Source organism: Schistocerca cancellata, chromosome 4 (genome assembly GCF_023864275.1).
Source record: "Schistocerca cancellata isolate TAMUIC-IGC-003103 chromosome 4, iqSchCanc2.1, whole genome shotgun sequence".
In the NCBI taxonomy this organism is placed as follows: Eukaryota; Metazoa; Arthropoda; class Insecta; order Orthoptera; family Acrididae; genus Schistocerca; species Schistocerca cancellata.
The window spans coordinates 459,294,546-459,317,316 of NC_064629.1; the positions used below are offsets into that span (position 1 = coordinate 459,294,546).

At 39.7% G+C, this 22,771-nt stretch overlaps 1 protein-coding gene across 1 annotated transcript in view; it reads left to right on the forward strand.

Moving 5' to 3' along the window:
• The window catches only part of LOC126184254 (Down syndrome cell adhesion molecule-like), a 160,334-nt gene that overhangs the window by 54,091 nt on the left and 83,472 nt on the right, over nt 1–22,771 (forward strand). Inside the window, exons 5-6 of the mRNA XM_049926623.1 lie at nt 6,017–6,115; nt 13,184–13,369. Of these exons, the coding sequence (XP_049782580.1) occupies nt 6,017–6,115; nt 13,184–13,369 (285 nt within the window). The remainder of the gene's footprint in view (nt 1–6,016; nt 6,116–13,183; nt 13,370–22,771) is intronic.

Here is a 22,771-nt window from a genome sequence, read left to right on the forward strand (position 1 = left end):
TGGAAGAATCCTGGAGATACTAGTAGGTATCAGATAGATTATATAATGGTAAGACAGAGATTTAGGAACCAGGTTTTAAATTGTAAGACATTTCCTGAGGCAGATGTGGATTCTGACCACAATCTATTGGTTATGAACTGCAGACTGAAACTGAAGAAACTGCAAAAAGGTGGGAATTTAAGGAGATGGGACCTGGATAAACTGAAAGAACCAGAGGTTGTAGAGAGTTTCAGGGAGAGCATAAGGGAACAATTGACAGGAATGGGGGAAAGAAATACAGTAGAAGAAGAATGGGTAGCTCTGAGGGATGAAGTAGTGAAGGCAGCAGAGGATCAAGTAGGTAAAAAGACGAGGGCTAATAGAAATCCTTGGGTAACAGAAGAAATATTGAATTTAATTGATGAAAGGAGAAAATACAAAAATACAGTAAATGAAGCAGGCAAAAAGGAATACAGACGTCTCAAAAAATGATATCGACAGGAAGTGCAAAATGGCTAAGCAGGGATGGCTAGAGGACAAATGTAAGGATGTAGAGGCTTGTCTCACTAGGGGTAAGATAGATACTGCCTACAGGAAAATTAAAGAGACCTTTGGAGAGAAGAGAACCACTTGTATGAATATCAAGAGCTCAGATGGCAACCCAGTTCTAAGCAAAGAAGGGAAGGCAGAAAGGTGGAAGGAGTATATAGAGGGTTTATACAAGGGCGATGTACTTGAGGACAATATTATGGAAATGGAAGAGGATGTAGATGAAGACGAAATGGGAGATAAGATACTGCGTGAAGAGTTTGACAGAGCACTGAAAGACCTGAGTCGAAACAAGGCCCCGGGAGTAGACAACATTCCATTTGAACTACTGATGGCCTCGGGAGAGCCAGTCATGACAAAACTCTACCATCTGGTGAGCACGATGTATGAGACAGGCGAAATACCCTCAGACTTCAAGAAGAATATAATAATTCCAATCCCAAAGAAAGCAGGTGTTGACAGATGTGAAAATTACCGAACTATCAGTTTAATAAGTCACAGCTGCAAAATACTAACGCGAATTCTTTACAGACGAATGGAAAAACTGGTAGAAGCCGACCTCGGGGAAGATCAGTTTGGATTCCGTAGAAATGTTGGAACACGTGAGGCAATACTGACCTTACGACTTATCTTAGAAGAAAGATTAAGAAAAGGCAAACCTACGTTTCTAGCATTTGTAGACTTAGAGAAAGCTTTTGACAATGTTAACTGGAATACTCTCTTTCAAATTCTGAAGGTGGCAGGGGTAAAATACAGGGAACGAAAGACTATTTACAGTTTGTACAGAAACCAGATGGCAGTTATAAGAGTCGAGGGGCATGAAAGGGAAGCAGTGGTTGGGAAAGGAGTAAGACAGGGTTGTAGCCTCTCCCCGATGTTATTCAATCTGTATATTGAGCAAGCAGTAAAGGAAACAAAAGAAAAATTCGGAGTAGGTATTAAAATTCATGGAGAAGAAGTAAAAACTTTGAGGTTCGCCGATGACATTGTAATTCTGTCAGAGACAGCAAAGGACTTGGAAGAGCAGTTGAACGGAATGGACAGTGTCTTGAAAGGAGGATATAAAATGAACATCAACAAAAGCAAAACGAGGATAATGGAATGTAGTCAAATTAAGTCGGGTGATGCTGAGGGAATTAGATTAGGAAATGAGACACTTAAAGTAGTAAAGGAGTTTTGCTATTTAGGGAGTAAAATAACCGATGATGGTCGAAGTAGAGAGGATATAAAATGTAGACTGGCAATGGCAAGGAAAGCGTTTCTCAAGAAGAGGAATTTGTTAACATCGAGTATAGATTTAAGTGTCAGGAAGTCGTTTCTGAAAGTATTTGTATGGAGTGTAGCCATGTATGGAAGTGAAACATGGACGATAACTAGTTTGGACAAGAAGAGAATAGAAGCTTTCGAAATGTGGTGCTACAGAAGAATGCTGAAGATAAGGTGGGTAGATCACGTAACTAATGAGGAGGTATTGAATAGGATTGGGGAGAAGAGAAGTTTGTGGCACAACTTGACTAGAAGAAGGGATCGGTTGGTAGGACATGTTTTGAGGCATCAAGGGATCACAAATTTAGCATTGGAGGGCAGTGTGGAGGGTAAAAATCGTAGAGGGAGACCAAGAGATGAATACACTAAGCAGATTCAGAAGGATGTAGGTTGCAGTAGATACTGGGAGATGAAGAAGCTTGCACAGGATAGAGTAGCATGGAGAGCTGCATCAAACCAGTCTCAGGACTGAAGACCACAACAACATGCCCTCAGAAATTCAATGATTTCTTTATTAAATCATTACAAGAAGTAGGAAATGCTATCACCAAACCTGTCATTAGCTCATCTGAGATTCTTTCAAAAAATGTCTGTAAACCGCAAGTAAATACAAAGTATGTTTACCTTCTCTGAGGTCCCACCTAGTCTCATCCTAAAAATATTTAAACATCTGAGAGTGTAGATATATATGACATTTCTTGTAACATTCTAAAAAAAAGTAGTAGGTTGTATTGTGTATCCTTTAACATACAGCATAAATAAGATTATATATGAGGGATATTTTCCTGATGAGCTAAAATTGTCTAGGGTAGTCCCAATATATAAAAAAGGAGATATTGACTCACCTTCAAGTTACAGACCAACTTCCATAGTCCCAGCTCTCTCTAAAGTGTTTGAATGTGTAATATACCAACAGTTATCCATGTAATTTGAAAATGCAGGAATAATTAGTGAATCACAGTATGGTTTTAGGAAAACTTATCAACTGTTGATGCTATAGACTCAGTAGTCCAACACATACATCAAGCGTTTGAGGATAAAGGATTTGCTCAAGTCACCTTTTGTGATCTAAGTAAGGCTTTTGACTGTGTAGAGCATAAAATACTCCTAGAAAAAATTGAGTGCTACAGCATTTGAGCTAACAGCCTTAAACTATTAAAATCGTACCTACAGGGTCACAAGCAAGCTGTTTGTGTAGGTAAAGAAACATTCCAGTATTGAATTAGTTAAAATAGATGTATCACAGGGATCTGTACTGGGGAAATGTTATTATGTTCCTAATAATGATTAATGTTCTGCCCTCATTCATCAACTCCATGACTGTACTATATGCAGATGATACTTCGTTGTAGTAATGATTTCAGTAGCCTCAAAGCTTGTGTTGCAGAGGCAATGGCTCAAGCATCCTATTAGCTTAAAGCAAATGGCTTCCTACTGAATGATAACAAAATGCAGCAGATGGTTTTTAGTCCTTCTACTGCAAGTTCTTTGCTTTCTGTATTTTGGGAACTGGTAGTATGGACCAAAACAAGAAAAAAAATTCCAGTCAACATGTGCTCTAAAATGCATTCCTTAAGAGCTATGAGCACGTGCTCATCTTTGCTACTTTGAAACACAATTCTTCTAATGATCAAGTGCTTGTAACTTTTAAGGTATGCATTTTAGAGCACATGTTTACTGGACATTTTTTTCAATAGTATTCAACATCTTTTGTTCAATTGTTTCCATGCTTTACCCATCCATTTTACCCTCCGTCCCACAGTATCAACCTGTCATATTCAATGAGGAACAAAATTCTCACAATTCAGTTTGATCACACTGCATTTGGATATCTTACACACCAGCACTGACCACACATCCAGCATTGACCACACTGTTTTGTCAGTGTGTTTAAAACCAAAGACTTCAGCTGGAGGCATTGGAATTACATGGAATAGGTTCACTTCTAGAGCTGACTCAACAGCCTAATGTAAACTTTGTGCAACTTAGGCCTTGCTTATCATTCTTCATTTCTCTACAGTGTGTTACAAAAAGGTACGGCCAAACTTTCAGGAAACATTCCTCACACACAAATAAAGAAAAGATGTTATGTGGACATGTGTCTGGAAACGCTTAATTTCCATGTTAGAGCTCATTTTAGTTTTGTACTCCCTTGATTCACCACCAGTTGGCCCAATTGAAGGAAGGTAATGTTGACTTCGGTGCTTGTGTTGACATTGCTCTACAGTACTAGCATCAAGCAGTACGTAACATCAACAGGTTAGTGTTCATCACGAACGTGGTTTTGCAGTCAGTGCAATGTTTACAAATGCGGAGTTGGCAGATGCCCATTTGATTTATGGATTAGTGCAGGGCAATAGCCGTGGCGCAGTACGTTTGTATTGAGACAGATTTCCGGAAAAAAGGTGTCCCGACAGGAAGACGTTTGAAGCAATTGATCGGCGTCTTAGGGAGCATGGAACATTCCAGCCTATGACTCGCGACTGGCGAAGACCTAGAATGACAAGGACACCTGCAATGGATGAGGCAATTCTTCGTGCAGTTGACGATAACCCTAATGACAGCATCAGAGAAGTTGCTGCTGTACAAGGTAACATTGACCACGTCACTGTATGGAGAGTGCTACGGGAGAACCAGTTGTTTCCGTACCATGTACAGCATGTGCAGGCACTATCAGCATTTGATTGGCCTCCATGGGTACACTTCTGCGAATGGTTCATCCAGCAATGTGTCAATCCTCATTTCAGTGCAAATGTTCTCTTTACGGATGAGGCTTCATTCCAACGGGATAAAATTGTAAATTTTCACATTCAACATGTGTGGGCTGATGAGAATCTGCATGCAATTGTGCAATCACTTCATCAACACAGATTTTCAGTGAACGTTTGGGCAGGCATTGTTGGTGATGTTTTGATTGGGCCCCATGTTCTTCCACCTACGCTCAATGGAGCACGTTATCATGATTTCATACAGAAAATGTGCCTAGAAAATGTGCCTTTACAAGTACGACACAACATGTGGTTCATGCATGATGGAGCTCGTGCACATTTCAGTAGAAGTGTTCATACGCTTCTCAACAACAGATTCGGTGACCGATGGATTTGTAGAGGCGGACCAATTCCATGGCCTCCACGCTCTCCTGATCTCAACCCTCTTGACTTTCATTTATGGGAGCATTTGAAAGTTCTTGTCTATGCAACCCCGGTACCAAATGTAGAGACTCTTCATGCTTGTATTGTGGACAGCTCTGATACAATACGCCATTCTCCAGGGCTGCATCAGTGCATCAGGGATTCCATTCGACGGAGGGTGGATGCATGTATACTCGCTAACGGAGGACATTTTGAACATTTCCTGTAACAAAGTGTTTGAAGTCACTCTGGTACGTTCTGTTGCTGTGTGTTTCCATTCCATGATTAGTGTGATTTGAAGAGAAGTAATAAAATGAACTCTAACATGGAAAGTAAGCGTTTCCGGACACATGTCCACATAACATATTTTCTTTCTTTGTGTGTGAGGAATGTCTCCTGAAAGTTTGGCCGTACCTTTTTGTAACACCCTGTATAATTCTAAGATATCTGTCACAGCTAAAAATGCTGTACTCACCCACCAAAAACTTGTGTCTTATCTCTTGAAACCATATCAGGCTACAAGGAGGGGATCTTGACACATGGCACATGGAACTTCAGATGGAAGTATTACTTTTCACAAAGACCATACACAGTCTATTAATAAATGTTTGCAAACTTTTCTACATGATTTGACTCTTGGATAAAATCTAGGGACATGCAACAGAATAGCACTGAAAATATGTTTAATACCACTAAGAACATTTTCTGTTTCCACTCTTCAGCTATTTCCTTCAGATTTCTCAAGCTCAATCAAAGAAAAACAAATATACTTGATTAGCTTTTCATGTTTAGAGAGAGCTGTTGCTCCACACTCGTGTAATGATTTAAGAATCTCCAGACCAGTTGATAATATGTCCTTTATTTTAGTCTAGAGCTGGTTTAGGGTTTATATTTAAGTCATTTTCTATTGGATCTGCAACTGACTTTGTAAATGAATAATATAATAGATACATAATCAACATAGCAACTGGAGTGGCTATTCATTAATAAATATAATTTGGTGGCTGATGAGTAGATACACTAGCTGTGAAATAGGCATTAATAGATAGCTGACAATGTGTAATTAAATTATTTCCTCTCTTTTTTTTCAGTTCCACTAGCACCAACTAATTTGCATGCTTCATCGGCAACTGTTTCAAGCATCACACTAAATTGGCTGCTTCCATCAGATACTGACCATAAGATTCAAGGTGAATACAGCTCCTTGGAAGTAGACTAACAAAATAACTATATCAGATCTCTATTTTCAGTCTGTTTGGTTGGAACTGGAAATTCTCATAGTTGTGATTGCTGAATAATCATGCTATTTTTAACATTTTTTGTTAATGCAGATGCATATTTTTATAGTTCTAGTAATTTCAGCTGTCTGACACTTACTCCTTTTGCCTCAATACCAGACTTGAAAGAGTGAAAATGTCAGTTCCAAATTGCATGTGGACCAGTGCATCACATTATACAGCACTACTGGAGAGATATAAAAAATCTACTCATCAAGTGATGGTAGGACAAAACATGTAAAAGCTATGGAAATGTGCAAGCTTTCAGGGATAGTGGCTACTTTTTCTGACAGATGAGCTGAAGGGGTAGGGAGAGGGATAAAGGAAAAGGACTAGTGAGGTTTAGGAAATGAGGAGAGTCACGAAAAAGTCACCCAGCACCCCAGGTCAGCAGGCACTTACAGGTTGGGATGAGAAGGAAAGACTGATTGATTGTTGTGGATTGCACAGGATGACATTTGGCAACATGAGAGCTTACAGGTGGAAGATAGGCTAATAAGCAAGATAGAGGCTACTGACAAAACATCATGAAAAAGTTTTAAGCATGGGAAGCTAAGTACATTATGTGTGGAAGTGAGGTGGAGGGGATAAGGAAAAGTAGACAGGTCAGAAAATAATATATGTAGAAGATTAAAATGGAATGAAGAAAAAGAATAATTACTGAAAAGAAATGATGAGACCAAAGAAATTAATGTGTAGTGCGGCAAGGTGGGTGATGAGAACTAAGAAAACATGTCTGTTCTCACATGTGGAGCGCTGAGAAACTGGTGTCAGGGGAAAGAATCCAGATGGCAGATTGAGGACACAGGCACCAAGGTCATGGCTATTATGTTGTAGAGCATGCTCTGCAATTGTATATTGTGTGATACCAGTGTCCACCCTATTTCTATTCATGTTCATCCTAACTAATAACTTGGTGGCAATCCTGCTGATGTAGAAGGCCTAACAGTGTTTACATTAATAGCTGGTGTATGGCGTTTCATTTCACAGATGACACTCACTTTGATAGCATATGTTTTGCCAGTTACAGCACTGGTGTAGCTGGTGGTAGGAAGTGCATAGGCCAAGTCTGATAGTGGGGAAGGTTGCAGGAGTAGTAACCATAGTGTAGGGAAATGGGTGCAGAAGGAGCTTAGGGGCTGACCAGCATATTGTGGAGATTTGGGGAGGGCGGGTGATGGAAAGTTATTCTAGGAGTGGTGGGCAAAATGTCAAACACAATGGACCTAATTTCAGGGCATGATTTTAGGAAGACATAGCCTTGTCAAATTAGATGATTGATACCTTCAAGAACAGAGTAGTACTGAGCGACAAGAGGTGTACTCCTGAGTTGCTTCTATGGAGGGATCAGCAGTACCAGGATTGCGTGTAATGGCCCAGGAAATCTGCTTTTGCTGCTGATCCCTCCAAAAGAAATCTTATGACTCCTGGTCAGACCCTATGCTCCTTCTGCACCCATTTCCCTACGCTATGGCTCCTACTCCTGTGGCTGCCTCTACTGTAAGACTTGCCCTATACACACTCCTATTACCACCTATACCAGCTCCATAACTGGTAAACACAACTATTAAAGTGAGAGCTACCAGTGAAGTGACATGTCACGTAATAGTTGTTATGTAAGCACTGTTTGGCCCTCTCCATTGGTATGACTACCACCAAATTATCAGTTAGAAGCAATGGATATCAACAGAGGGTGTACACTGGCAACTCACAATATACAGTGCAGGTGGGAACTGGCATTACAACATGTCCTTGGCTCTCATCAGCCAACTGGCCTAAATTTTTGTTTGATCTGGACATTTCTTTTCAGTAGCTATTCTTTTTCTTCATTCCCTCTTAGTTTTCTATATCTTTTATTTTATGACCTGTCCATTTTTCCCCACCTCCCACCTTACCTACCCACCATAACTAAAGCACTTTGCTTTCTATGCTTAAAACTCTTGCTTGATGTTTTGTCAGTAATACCTGTCTTGCTTATTATACTATCTTCCACCTTTAGGCCCTCAGTTTTTCAACCACTATACACTACAGTCCCCAACAATCAATTTTTCCTTCACATCCAATATAGTAAGTCTCTCATGACTTGGGGTTCTGGATGACTTTTCCATAACTTTCATCATTTTATAAACCTTGCCAGTCCTTTGCCTTCATCTGCCTTGCTTGCCCTTTAAACCTTCTGATGGAATAAGTAGCAACTGGTTCCAAAAGCTTTCACATTTCCATAAATTTTATATCTGTTTTTTCAAGCTGTCACTTGGTGGTTAGATTTTTTTATCTATCCAGTTATATTATATTTTCAAAAATTTGTAATGTTTGGTGATAATTAACACACTGATGGGATATGCATGTGATTTTAATGCATTTGTAAGTTACAAAATGTATTCTCTTCCTCCATAATAAGGGTGAGAAATATTATTTAAATGATTTCCCTGGATATATTAACATAGTTAAATTTCGTTTGCAAACTAGCTGATTTCACACTTTGTAATCCACATTTTATCATGGGTTTAGAGAATATGTATCATGCTGTTCTAAATGGAAATAAATGATGAAAATCTATCTGGGTAACCTCCTAACTACAGGGCTATTACAAATGATTGAAGCGATTTCATAAATTTACTGTAGCTCCAATCATTGACATATGGTCACGACACACTACAGATACATAGAAAAACTCATAAAGTTTTGTTTGGCTGAAGCTGCACTTCAGGTTTCTGCCGCCAGAGTGCTCGAGAGTGCAGTGAGACAAAATGGCGACAGGAGCCGAGAAAGCGTATGTCGTGCTTGAAATGCACTCACATCAGTCACTCATAACAGTGCAACGACACTTCAGGATGAAGTTCAACAAAGATCCACCAACTGCTAACTCCATTCAGTGATGGTATGCACAGTTTAAAGCTTCTGGATGCCTCTGTAAGGGGAAATCAACGGGTCGGCCTGCACTGAGCGAAGAAACGGTTGAACGCGTGCGGGCAAGTTTCACGTGTATCTGGACATGCTGGAAAATTGGCTCATGCCAAAACTGGAGACCAACAGTGCCAACTTCATCTTTCAACAGGATGGTGCTCCACCGCACTTCCATCATGATGTTCAGCATTTCTTAAACAGGAGAGCGGAAAACCGATGGATCGGTCGTGGTGGAGATCATGATCAACAATTCATGTCATGGCCTCCACGCTCTCCCGACTTAACCCCATGCGATTTCTTTCTGTGGGGTTATGTGAAAGATTCAGTGTTTAAACCTCCTCTACCAAGAAACGTGCCATAACTGCGAGCTCGCATCAACGATGCTTTCGAACTCATTGATGGGGACATGCTGCGCCGAGTGTGGAAGAAAGTTGATTATCGGCTTGATGTCTGCCAAATCACTAAAGGGGCACATATCGAACATTTGTGAATGCCTAAAAAAACTTTTTGAGTTTTTGTACGTGTGTGCAAAGCATTGTGAAAATATCTCAAATAATAAAGTTATTGTAGAGCTGTGAAATCGCTTCAATCATTTGTAATAACCCTGTACATTGTATTTGTAAAACATTTTGTATAGTGCCATTTCACAGGTCAAAATTGTATATATCTCAAGTTCCCAGTTCCAGGTGCTACACCAACCATACTTGAATACCATTATCCCTTTCAAGAGTTCTCATTTGTTGAGTCATTCTAATTCTTTTAACAACTTGCATTTTTTGAATGCTTGCTGTATATAATTAGCATGGATTATTGAATCTGGATCAAATAGAGAATGAAGTTGGTAATTTGACTGATATGGTCCTACTCAAGTCTGGATTTATTGTTAAGTAGGAGTGGGAGTGGGAGGGCTAGGCCAAGTACTGGAGGCTCGAGCAATACAGGCTCCAACAAAGATTGTGAGTGGAGCACCTCAGAATAGGCAACTCTCCCAACCAAATATGCACCCAAGATACAGAATCACGGTTGGGTGTGGAACATCAGAAACCAATGTAGGCCCTGCAATCGTCATAAATACAGATGTTTCTTGTCTTCCCAAACCTTAAGTTGTAAGAATGTATTTAAAAGGATTTACCAAAATTAGGGTCGCTACACAATCAAACCAACAACCGGAGCACAATTCTCAATAATGATAGGTTACCAAGCAACAAGCCCAGAATACTACAGCTGATGGCTGTAAGCTACCAGGTAAACCTGTTGTGGGTAGGGCTATTAAATGCCCAGAATTATTTTATCTTTTAAATATTAACAGACATAGATAAAAGACTACAACAAGATAACTGTTGAAGCAACAAGTACCACGTGTTACTGACAACAGTAATACTTAGTCACCAGACCTGCTGTGACCCAGTACGTGCATACATTAAAAATAATGAAGTTTAAACAGCAATATATATATAAAACTAGAACTATGTTATCTAAATGATTAATGGAAAACCTCATATAAAGATGTGAAACAAATACTAACAAAGAGATGGAGGGGCTAGCCAGTACTTACCTCAGCTCAGTATAGCCGATAGTTACACAAAACAGAACAGAAAATTTACGTTCCTAGCTTTCGGAACTTTGTTCCTTCGTCAGGGAGGAGAGATGGGAAAGAAAGGGAAGAAGGGAAAGTGGATTCAGTTACTCACAACCCAGGTTATGAAGCAACAGGGAAAGGTAAACAGGGAGGGTAGCATGGATGCAAGGATGGAGGCATGGTTGTCAGAGGGAAGTCAAAGAGAAGCCATAGATATTCTGCTGTAGGTACTGTGCCAGCTTCAAACCAAAGAGGATGCATATAGAAGTAAAGAGGTATACAGTATAAAGATAAACACAACTATGTAGGATGAAAAGATGCATGAATGGCTAAAGAGGAAAGGGAAAGACGAGAAGACTGAAGAGTAAATGGGAGTGAGTTTGGTTAACGTAGGTTAAGTCCAGGGGGATGGCGGGATGAAAGGATGTGTTGGAGTGCAAGTTCCCATCTCGACAGTTCCGAGGGACTGGTGTTGGGTGGGAGAAGCCAAATTGCATGTACAGTGTAGCAGGTTCCTAGGTCCGTAGAATTATGCTGGAGGGCATGCTCTGCTACTGGGTATTGGACATTTCCTAGGCGGACAGTTCATCTGTGTCCATTCATGTGCTCAGCCAGTTCAGTTGTTGTCATACTGATGTAAAAGGCTGTGCAGTGCAGGCATGTCAGCTGATAAATGACATGTGTTGTTTCACATGTGGCCCTGCCTTGGAACTGCGGAGATGGGAACTTGCACTCCAACACATCCTTTCATCCCGCCATCCCCCTGGACTGAACCTACGTTAACAAACCTCACTCCCATTTACTCTTCAGTCTTCTTGTCTTTCCCTTTCCTCTTTAGCCATTCATGCATCTTTTCATCCTACATAGTTGTGTTTATCTTTATACTGTATACCTCCTTACTTCTATATGCATCCTCTTTGGTTTGAAACTGGCACAGTACCTACAGTAGAATATCTTTGGCTTCTCTTTGGCTTCCCTCTAAAAACCATGCCTCCATCCTTGCATCCATGCTACCCTCCCTGTTTACATTTCCCTGTTGCTTCATAACCTGGGTTGTGAGTAACTGAATCCACTTTCCCTTCTTCCCTTTCTTTCCCATCTCTCCTCCCCGAAAAAGGAACAAAGTTCCGAAAGCTAGGAACATAAATTTTCTGTTCTGTTTTGTGTAACTATCGGCTATACTGAGCTGAGGTAAGTACTGGCCAGCCCCTCTATCTGTTTGTTAGAACTATGTTATCTTGCTGACAACACTAATAATCAGTCGCCAGACCTGCTACAACCCAACATACACAGACATAAAAGGGGCTCAAACAGAAACATATATATCTATTTAAAAATCTAAAACTATGTAATCAATGAAGTCACAAGCCCAGAGTACAACTGCTAGTGGCTGTAAATCATTTGGTATCATCAGTATTTTCAACTGTACACTGATTGAGCATTCAACAGCGCTCTGTCAATAGGTTCTTCTTGTGGCTTGGTGTTAAACAAATTGTCCTTCAACGGTGCACGTTAATAACAACAGGAATATCAATGGCACTGTGACAAAAAGTAGTAGTCTTGCCAACAGTATTTAATAATCTCAGAGCAATGACATATTTGGTTATAACAGTAATTTCAACTGTATACTGATCAAGCACTCAATGACGCTCTGTCAAGAAACTCCTCTTGTTGCTTGCTGTTAAGCAAATTGTCATTCAACAACAGGAAAATTTGAGGTACATTACAAGAAAGCCATCACATGAATCCGTAAGATGCAAACTTGCAGATCAAGTTGACAATCTAGCAGTTAACAGTGAACACACACACACGACCACAGGCAGATTCAAACTGTCAAACAGTGAGCATCACTCTACCAGGAGGCAATCTCGCTGGTACAACCTTGTGGGCAGCAAAATAAATAGCAAACAACCGGCACATACTAGCAACCAAGAGGCTAGTCTGTGTGAGGCAGCTTTGAATACCAACGGCCACAGTTTCACACACCAACGGCCACAGTTTAAACCACCACATCCTCTTTAAGAGTGGGGGGGGGGGGGGGGGGGGAGGGGAGGAGAGGGGAGGTACAATGCATAAGGAAAGAGCAATCATATCACAAGAAGCTGGGAACTTGATAATACAAATGGCAGAACATCATGCCTCCAGGCACATTGCCTCACTGCCCCTCTGGATGAGTCGCAACACAAACCGCAACAAGGCGTGTCTTCCCACCTCAAAACAGCTCACCATACAACACAATCCCGCTCGCAAAACGCGGCCATCCATGCAGGCCACCTACCACAAATTGCCCGTATGCTATTACATCCTTTCTCTCTCTGAAAGCCGCCAGCGATCACACACTAAGCACCGTGACCCCCTTTGGCGAGGCACCAGAGGAAGGAGAGCAAGACTCATTGACCTTTCTGCATTTATTTAGTACAGACATTTAAGTAATGTTAAAAATAGTTTTTTATTGTGAACAGTAAACTGTTTATTTTTTGTGTAATGTTTTCCAGGGCATTATTTATATTACAAGAGGGAATTTGGAGAATGGGAAAGAATCAAATTAAAGGCAGAGGAGACTGGTTTTACACTTAACCATCTGCAATGTGGCACGAAGTATTACTTTTATCTTGAGGCATTCAGTCAACTTCGGCACAGTGAGCCAACATCTACAATCGCTGCATTTACCCAGGGTTCAGGTAAATGATGCTATAATTGCACATCAATATACAAAAATCATTGCACACAAGTTTCAAACTGTAGTTAAGGTATTACAATAGTTGAATTAAATTAAAATGTGAAAGAAATATTATGAAATACAAGGGGCACTCAAATGAAACCAATACAGATGGAAAAAAGTAAGTGAATTATTTATTATTTCAAACGTAATTGCCGTATGTGTTCATAAATTTATTATGCTAATTACTTGTTTTCAATGTGTCTCATTTTCCTTTGACTGCCCCTTATACTTTTCTTTATCAATGAGACAACTGCAGCTTCAATTTGTACAACATTTCCCATGCAAGATTACAGATTTCTTTCCTTAAACAAATATACAAGATGAAGAAAATATGCTGCACTTGGAGGTCAGCATGCAATTCTTCATCTAAATTCAAGACAAAAGTTTATGTAGCAAAATCAGATCAGGTGCATTTTAAAAACACATGCATGAAAACGAGGAGATGGCAACACTGTCACATAGTGCAGCACATTGGAATGTACAGAGGAACATGTATCACTGCCACTACCATACCAACTGTCATAGCTGCTGGGACATCAAACCCCCATCCACCATGGAGCTATGGTTCGAATTCTCACCAGGTTTTTTTTAGTCAAGATGTCCATTCCCTAGTTCTTGCTATTTATAAGCAGGTCATCATTTTGCCACTTGGCAATAGCCACCACATGACAATCAAATCTATTAAACTGCATGAATGTGTCTACCAACTGGACAGTGCACAGTCATAATTGGCCCTGTCAAGTTCGAGTAGGGCAGCATCCCAATGGAGTGCGCAAATGATGAAAACATTAATATGCTTTTGGTGCTGCATGCATCCATTAACCAGGCTGCTGATTCTGATGCTGCTGCTCATGCATATACTGCACTGTACTCTTAAAGGAACCATTCCAATAAGAATATTTTTCATTGCCTGGAACAATGGCTTCTGGAAACCAATAATCTTCATCCACATGTAGTGAGCAGAGATTGTCCAAGGACTAGACATACTCCACAAACAGAGAACATGATTCTTGAAACCATTCACCAATCATCTATGTGAAGTACCTGTTATATTGTAGGGCAGTTCCAGATATATCAGACTGGTTGTTGATGTGTTGCACGATGAAGAACTGCATACATATCATTACGCATTAACTCAGCACCAGTGGACAAAAGACCACATTTCGTGAATACAGTTTGTGAATGGCTTTTTTGCCAAGTGGAAGATAATGAACATTTTATAAATATTGTGGTTAGGCAACAGCTGTCATTTCAGAATGCTGGTGCAAAACCACACTTTAGAATGAATGTGGGTAACTATTTAAATGAATTGTTTCCAGGGAAATGGATTGGTCATGGAGCTTCAATGTTCTGATCTCTAAATTCCATGGACCTTAATCCACTAGATTTTTATTTATGGGTGTACATGACCTAAAATATCACATGCTTGCTGCTTTTGGCACTGATTGATGCAGGTGTATTGCATAGGACCCAGTAAATTATGATCCAGTGAGTGGTCAAGTTTTTGCAAATGCAAGGCAGTTGCTCTGAACATGTTCTCTAAAACAGGCTGGTCCAAACTGTGCCCCTGGGGCGCTAGCGCCCGCGATCACCCGCGGCCAGCGCCCCAGGCGAATTCGTATGTTGTCGCAGTGGCTGAGCTGTGTTGCTTAGCTGGCCATGCAGACCGCCCGACTGCCCGCCACGCCTCTCGACCTTATACCATTATAAGACACAACCACGGGTTTGGATATTTTTCTAGCCATGAAAACGTGTTAGAGTCAATGGGTTTAAAATGGGAACGCCTGACCAGCGTAACAATGGATGGAGCCCCTGCGCTAGGAGGGATACGAACTGGATTCCTGGGTTATGTCAGGTCCAAAAGGGCTGAAGTCGGCTGTTCCTTATTCGCGGCAGTCCATTGTCTGATATACCAGGAGGCACTTTGTGCGAAGATTGTCAACATAAAAAATGTCATGGACACAGTTCTTCGAACGGTTAATTATCTTCAATCGCATGGACTCACACATCTCCAATTTAAAGAATTTCTGGCTGATATCGAAGCAGAATACCCGGACATCCCCTACCACACCGAAGTGTGATGGCTGAGCAGAGGAAAGGTGCTTCATCAGCTTTTCTCCTTGAGGGGTGAAATAAATACCTTTTTGAAATGAAAAGACCGTTTGAAAACAGATTTTTGGAGATAAGTGAGCTTCAACTGGCCTTATATATATATATATATATATATATATATATATATATATATATATATATATATCTTCAGGCAGATATCGCACTGCAGGTCAATCAGCTCTAGTTGAAATACATGTGAGATGTCCTCTGCCTGAAGGGAAAACGGGCAAAAAAAAAAAGTTATATATATATAACTTTTTTTTTTGCCCGTTTTCCCTTCAGGCAGAGGACATCTCACATGTATTTCAACTAGAGCTGATTGACCTGCAGTGCGATATCTGCCTGAAGAACCGCTTTCTTATGTGTAAAACTTTGGATGGCTTTTACAGATGTCTTCCATGAGAGAAATATCCTCTTTTGCACAATCACGCGGCCAAATTTCTCTCAATGTTTGGTTCTATGTATATTTGTGAGCGATTTTTCTCTCTTTTAAAGCTTGCTAAAACTAAGAACCGTTCATTACTTGGCAATAAAAATTTGACTAATTCTTTGAGGTTAGCAGTCTCACAGAATATTGTACCAAACCTAGACAAAATCGTTTCCTCGAAAAAGAAAAACATGTAAAATGTTAATTGTCTTCTTTAACAATGTTGGATGTAAGAATTAAAGAGCTGTATAACCTTATTTCAATTTTAATAAGTTTTCTAACTTGGTCAGTTAAAATTATTACGTACAACACAGCAGAGTAAGGATCCGATTTCTTAACTCTGAAAAGGGATACAAAAAGCTGTAGCACGAAGTATAACAAAAAATATTTACTTGTAACTACTAACAGTAAGAATGAGACACTATATCCCTTACATAAAACTAATTCTAAAATAGAATATTTTGTTTACGTTGGATCAGACCATGAGACAGTCCAGCTCAGAGCAGTGCAGCGCAGTCTCACTCGCTCTGCAGCTATGCAGCTATATCTCTCTCTCTATCTCTCTCTCTCTCTCTCTCTCTCTCTCTCTCTCTCTCTCTCTCTCTCTCTCTCTCGCTCCTATGCCAACACTAGCAACAGATGGTCGCCAACGGGGCGCTGAACTACACTGCCTTGCGCCTACGGGGTGTGGGCGCGCCCGCCGGGTGCAATTCTTGGATGAGCCTGCTCTAAAATGAACTTTGCTCATATGTGTACATATCAGTTCTGTGAAGAGAAGCCTGGATGTCAAATATACAGTATGGAATTATTGTGGATAGCATAATGTACATTCTAGTGCAGCCTACCTATTGTGTTTTTTGTACCTCAGTGGATACGGATGATATTACTGTATGCACTATTTTTTTTTTGCTTTATTTGTGTCATGGATGAAACAAAGTGGTCGTTTATGTCTGTCAGAAGTTCATGTTATGTTTCAATGTTTAAATAATGGTAACAGTAACAGAAAAAAATGCATAAGACACTGTACTGTGAAGATGTAAATTGAATACTATTTCAAGCTTTAACTGAAAAATAATAATAATAATAATAATTCGTGTGAATGCAACTCAAACATCGACAAGTCTGTGTATCCATTCCCCACAGCATTGCCCCATCTTGCTGAGCTAATGGAACAGCTACAGCACAGGGCAGACTTCACTCTACCTGTTCTTGGCCATGCTATATTCAATTACAGCGTTGTCAGAATTTCAAACCACATTTCTATTAAACCTATTAGCAGAAATATGTATTACTAGATACACTTTTGTCTTGAACTGGGATGATGATTTGCGTGCTGACCACTGAGAGCAGCATTTTCTCTTCACATTATGTGTCTGGGGCCCCTTAGCTTCATGATAATGCACAATTAATTATTTTAACTGTGTTTTGGTAACTACTTAGTTTCCCCTCTTTTTAACTTAGAGTTTATTTAATAGTTTCTGTTTCGAGTTTGAAGGTGTGAAAATGTTTGTCGCTGAAATCCTCTGATGTTACTCAAATCAAGTTCTTGTTGGGTATTCAGCTAGATCAAACTGTCATCTGCACACAATATTTCCATGGTCCACTTGGCTACCAGATGAGAAAAGCTAATCTGCTTTCGCTGATAACTGATTCAAACCATGGACGACAGAATCTTTAAATGCAGCAAAAACACAAAAGCATATGCGCTAAGGTAATGCACAAGTGCTTAATCATTGCTGCTGCCTCATGGCACAAGTGAAGCGAAATGTAGTGTGAGGAGGGCTATGCAAGAGGCATTCAATGAATTCGAAAGTAAAGTTCTATGTACTGACTTGGCAGAAAATCCCAAGAAATTTTGGTCTTATGTCAAAGAGGTAGGTGGATCAAAACAAGATGTCCAGACACTCTGTGACCAAAATGGTACTGAAACAGAGGATGACAGACTAAAGGCCAATATCCTAAATGTCTTTTTCCAAAGCTGTTTCACAGAGGAAGATTGCACTGTAGTTCCTTCTCTAGATTGTTGCACAGATGACACAATGGTAGATATCGAAATAGATGACAGAGGGATATAAAAACAATTAAAATCACTCAAAAGAGGAAAGGCTGCTGGACCTGATGGGATACCATTTCAATTTTACACAGAGTATGCGAAGGAACTTGCCCCCCTTCTTGCAGTGGTGTACCATAGGTGTCCAGAAGAGCATAGCATCCCAAAGGATTGGAAAGGGGCACAGGTCATCCCCATTTTCAAGAAGGGACGTCGAACAGATGTGCAGAACTATAGACCTATATCTCTAACGTTGATCAGTTGTAGAATTTTGAAACATGTATTATGTTTGAGTACAATGACTTTTCTGGAGACTAGAAATCCACTCTGTAGGAATCAGCATGGGTTTTGAAAAAGACGATTGTGTGAAACCCAGCTTGCATTATTTGTCCGCAAGACTCAGAGGGCCATAGATATGGGTTCCCAGGTAGATGCCGTGTTTCTTGACGTCCGCAAGGCATTTGATACAGTTCCCCACAGTTGTTTAATGAACAAAGTAAGAGCATATGGACTATCAGACTAGTTGTGTGACTGGATTGAAGAGTTCCTAGATAACAGAACGCAGCATGTCATTCTCAATGGAGAGAAGTCTTCCAAAGTAAGAGTGATTTCAGGTATGCCACAGGGGCATGTTGTAGGACCGTTGCTATTCACAATATATATAAATGACCTTGTGGGTAACATCGGAAGTTCACTGAGGCTTTTTGCACATGATGCTGTAGTATATCGAGAGATTGTAACAATGGAAAATTGTATTGAAATGCAGGAGGATCTGCAGCGAATTGACGCATGGTGCAGGGAATGGCAATTGAATCTCAATGTAGACAAGTGTAATGTGCTGTGAATACATAGAAAGAAAGATCCCTTATCATTTAGCTACAATATAGCAAGTCAGCAACTGGAAGCAGTTAATTCCATAAATTATCTGGGAGTAGGCATTACGAGTGATTTAAAATGGAATGATTATATAAAGTTGATCATCGGTAAAGCAGATGCCAGACTGAGATTCATTGGAAGAATCCTAAGGAAAGGCAATCCAAAAACAAAGGAAGTAGGTTACAGTACACTTATTTGCCCACTGCATGAATATTGCTCACCAGTGTAGGGTCCATACCCTAGAGCAGCACGCTTCATTATAGGATCATTTTGTAATCACAAAAGTGTTACGGAGATGATCAATAAACTCCAGTGGAAGACTCTGCAGGAGAGATGCTCATTAGCTCGGCACGGGCTTTTGTTGAAGTTTTGCAAACATACCTTCACCGAGGAGTCAAGCAGTATATTGCTCCCTCCTACATATATTTCGTGAAGAGACCAAGAGGATGAAATCAGAGAGATTAGAGCCCACACAGAGGCACACCGACAATCTTTCTTTCCATGAACAATACGAGACTGGAATAGAAGGGAGAACCGATAGAGGTACTCAAAGTACCCTACGCCACACACCGTCAGGTGGCTTGTGGAGCATGGATGTAAATGTAGATGTAGATGTAGATGTAGATGTAGAAGAAGAGTTACAGCACATTCAGTGGTGAATACTGTCAAAGAAAGATATAATGTTAAAAAATTTTCCACTCATAGCTGGCCAATTCAGATGCTGTTGTTTCTCCGTATCTGTTAAACCAGGATTCCAAATTTTACTTAGCCGGTGTCCATTATCATAGTTATCTGTTAGTCTGATTTCAACAGATTCTTTTAAAACACAATCCCAGTAATTCAAGGCTTTTGCAGCCACTTGTGTCTCACTGAATAGCATCCTACGTCCCTCTGCAAAAGAGTGTTCAGCCACCACAGATTTGTGGGTTGCAATAATTACATATGGTGATGGTGTTCAACACTTCTCTGCCACTGATGGCATGAATAATTTGGTAAATCTGTATTTTACCATGTAAGTGTGGTAAAATATACATTGACCAAATTGTTTCTACCATCAGTGACAGATGTGTTGAACATCATTGCCATATGTGATTATTAGAACTTGACATATCTGCAGTGGAGAGCACTGTCTTACAGAGGGGTGTAGGATGCTATGCAGTGAGACACAAGTGGTTGCAAATGCCTTCCTTTACTGGAATTGTGTTTCAAAAGAATCTGTCAAAATCAGACTAACAGATAATATTAACTGTGGTAAAGGATACAACTAAGTAAAGCTTGGAATCCTATTTTATCAAATATGAAGAAACAACAACATCTGAATTGGCTAGTTATGAGTAACAACTTTTAAAGATATATCTTTTTTGACAGTATTCACCATTTGAGAGGCTGCAGCTCTTCTTGTTCCAGGGGGCAGCAGCAAAAATTAAGCACTTGTGCATTACCTTAGCACATACACTTTCGTAGATTCACTGCATTTAAAAGTTCTGTCATTCACAGTTTGAATCAGTTATCGGCAAAAGTGACTTAGCTTTTCTCATCTGATGATGGCAGCCAGGTGGACCATGGAAATATTGTACACAGATGACAGACTGATCTGGCTGAAGACCCGACAAGAATTTCATCTGTTAATAAACCAGGAAAGTCTGCATAGTCACTCTGATCATTTAGCTTAATGTATCAGATGTCAATAACTGTATTGATAACCTGTAAGTTATAATGATGGATATATTTGGTTTTAATAGCGTGTTGCATAGATCGCATTCAGTGTAAACATTACAGTCTCAGAAAAAGTGAATATGAAATGTGCTAAAAACTTAAAGATTCCTCCTCTTGAAGAATGCTATGCTGCCATCAGGTTTAATATTTGTTTCCAATGGGAAGCGGTGAATTAGCAGTGTCAATTTCCCACAGATTCTTGTGGAGTGGTTTCTAATTTCATCAAAGATGGAGCATTTTCTTCATCACAGTTCTCTCTCTTCCAGGCACCTTCCACTGAAGAAAATTTCTACTTTCACCAGAATTTGAACTGTTAACTCAGTTACTTGCGAATCCAAGATTATCATGCTATGCATATTGATGATGAGGATGATGACTGCAATCATCCCCTCCCCTCTCCCTATCTCTTTTCGCTACATGTTTATGATCTTATTTTTCATTTGCATCTTTAACTGAACTGGAAAAAACTCATTTTTAGATGCTTTGAAGAGGGTAATACTCCCCCCCCCCCCCTCCCCGTAGCCGCCGCTCACTGGGTATAACAGCTGTGTCACGGTCTTATTTAATAGAAAGGAGAAGTAAACCCTTCAGGACTGATAATATTTCTCTTGATAGGATGTGTCTTGTTCAGTACCTGCTTTGATCACCTTTTAACTTCCTCTGCAGCATCCCAAGGTAATTTAAAAATTACCTGTTAGATTGGACTAAAAAAAGGAAAAACACCTGAGAGTCACATTAAAATTTTCCCCTGACATGTATAAAGCTTTGTTATCTTGGTTTCACTGAGACATTAACCACTAAACATTGATATGTTGTTGTTCAGTGCATCCAACTATATAAAAATTCAAATTTCAGTGATTGTTGAACAGTTACACAATAAAATTCACTATCAAATTGGTCAAAGGTGAGACTATCTAACCAATCTCAAAACAAATACAAAGATGGTTGAAGCAATCTTTAAATGAAGTGATCAAAATTTCCTGATAGTAAAAATAATCCAGTGTGTGAAACAATGAAATCTCACAGACAAGAGCTATGCCAGTTCTTTGCTTAATATGGTTGGTGGCCTGAGAATTAAAATGATTAACATGTTTAGTAAACAATGCCATGCTCTAAAAGGTTGGCAATAATGCATTCAAAAGTACATCATACTGAAAATGAAAGAGCATTTAGTAATCTGAGTATTCTATTGCAGAAGTTATCTAGTTATTGCATACACAAATATGTTTTTTCCCTCACAGAGGTAAGCAATGTTAACACTAAGTCCTTTTTTCCCACAACATAGAAATTTTGAGTAGCTCATAAGAATTTGGCCAAGTAAAACCATAAAACAACACCAACCTTTCAACAGATAACCTCCCTGTCTTTTTGATGGTTCAAAAAATAACATGTCCTGCTTGTGATCCTTAATATAAATTTGTGAATCATTGAATTTGTTAACGTATTTAAGTAGACAGTTGTTGAATTACCATGTTACACTGTAAAGGAATTACACAGGAAAACATGCCAAGTTCTGAGCATGACACAGCCAACCAAGAGCAATATCTTAGTGGCAGAGATATCAGTTCTGCATTCTCTTACAAAGGACCCTACCACAGCTGTGCTGGCCACTGGCAAGGGCAATGCAACAGTTATGCTGGATCAACAAGGCTATATTTAAAATACGCAGGGAACCCAACTTACTGCAGACTCAGTACTAATCCACCTAAATGGTAACAAAGAAAAGAAAACAATCTCCATGAAAGCAGCTACTTGAAAAAAAAAAATGTGTAAAGAGACTTACTTCTAATCCTACATTTCTTCCTGAGATAAATGCAAAATCCATAATGAGTGTGTAACTTTCTGATGCACTTTTAGCAATGCAGGTGCTCCAATAGATCTTGTTGATTAGCATTTGCTACGCTACTGATGGTTCTAGTTGGTAACTGTGAACAACAAATGACTCATTTGGTTAATTTTTTTTACATCATTTGCAGGAACTGTGTCTTAATAGTTCTGATGTATCAGTAAGTTGCCATGTTGTGCTGACTAATTCATTGCGGCTAACCAAGTTTTCAGCAATGAACTGACTAAGTCATTGCATTCTATATTACATTCTACATGTTTCTTATTTATTGACCCATTCTTTGAGTAGACTGACACTGTGACTGTGAGAAATCCCCTGTCATCTGATTTCCCTA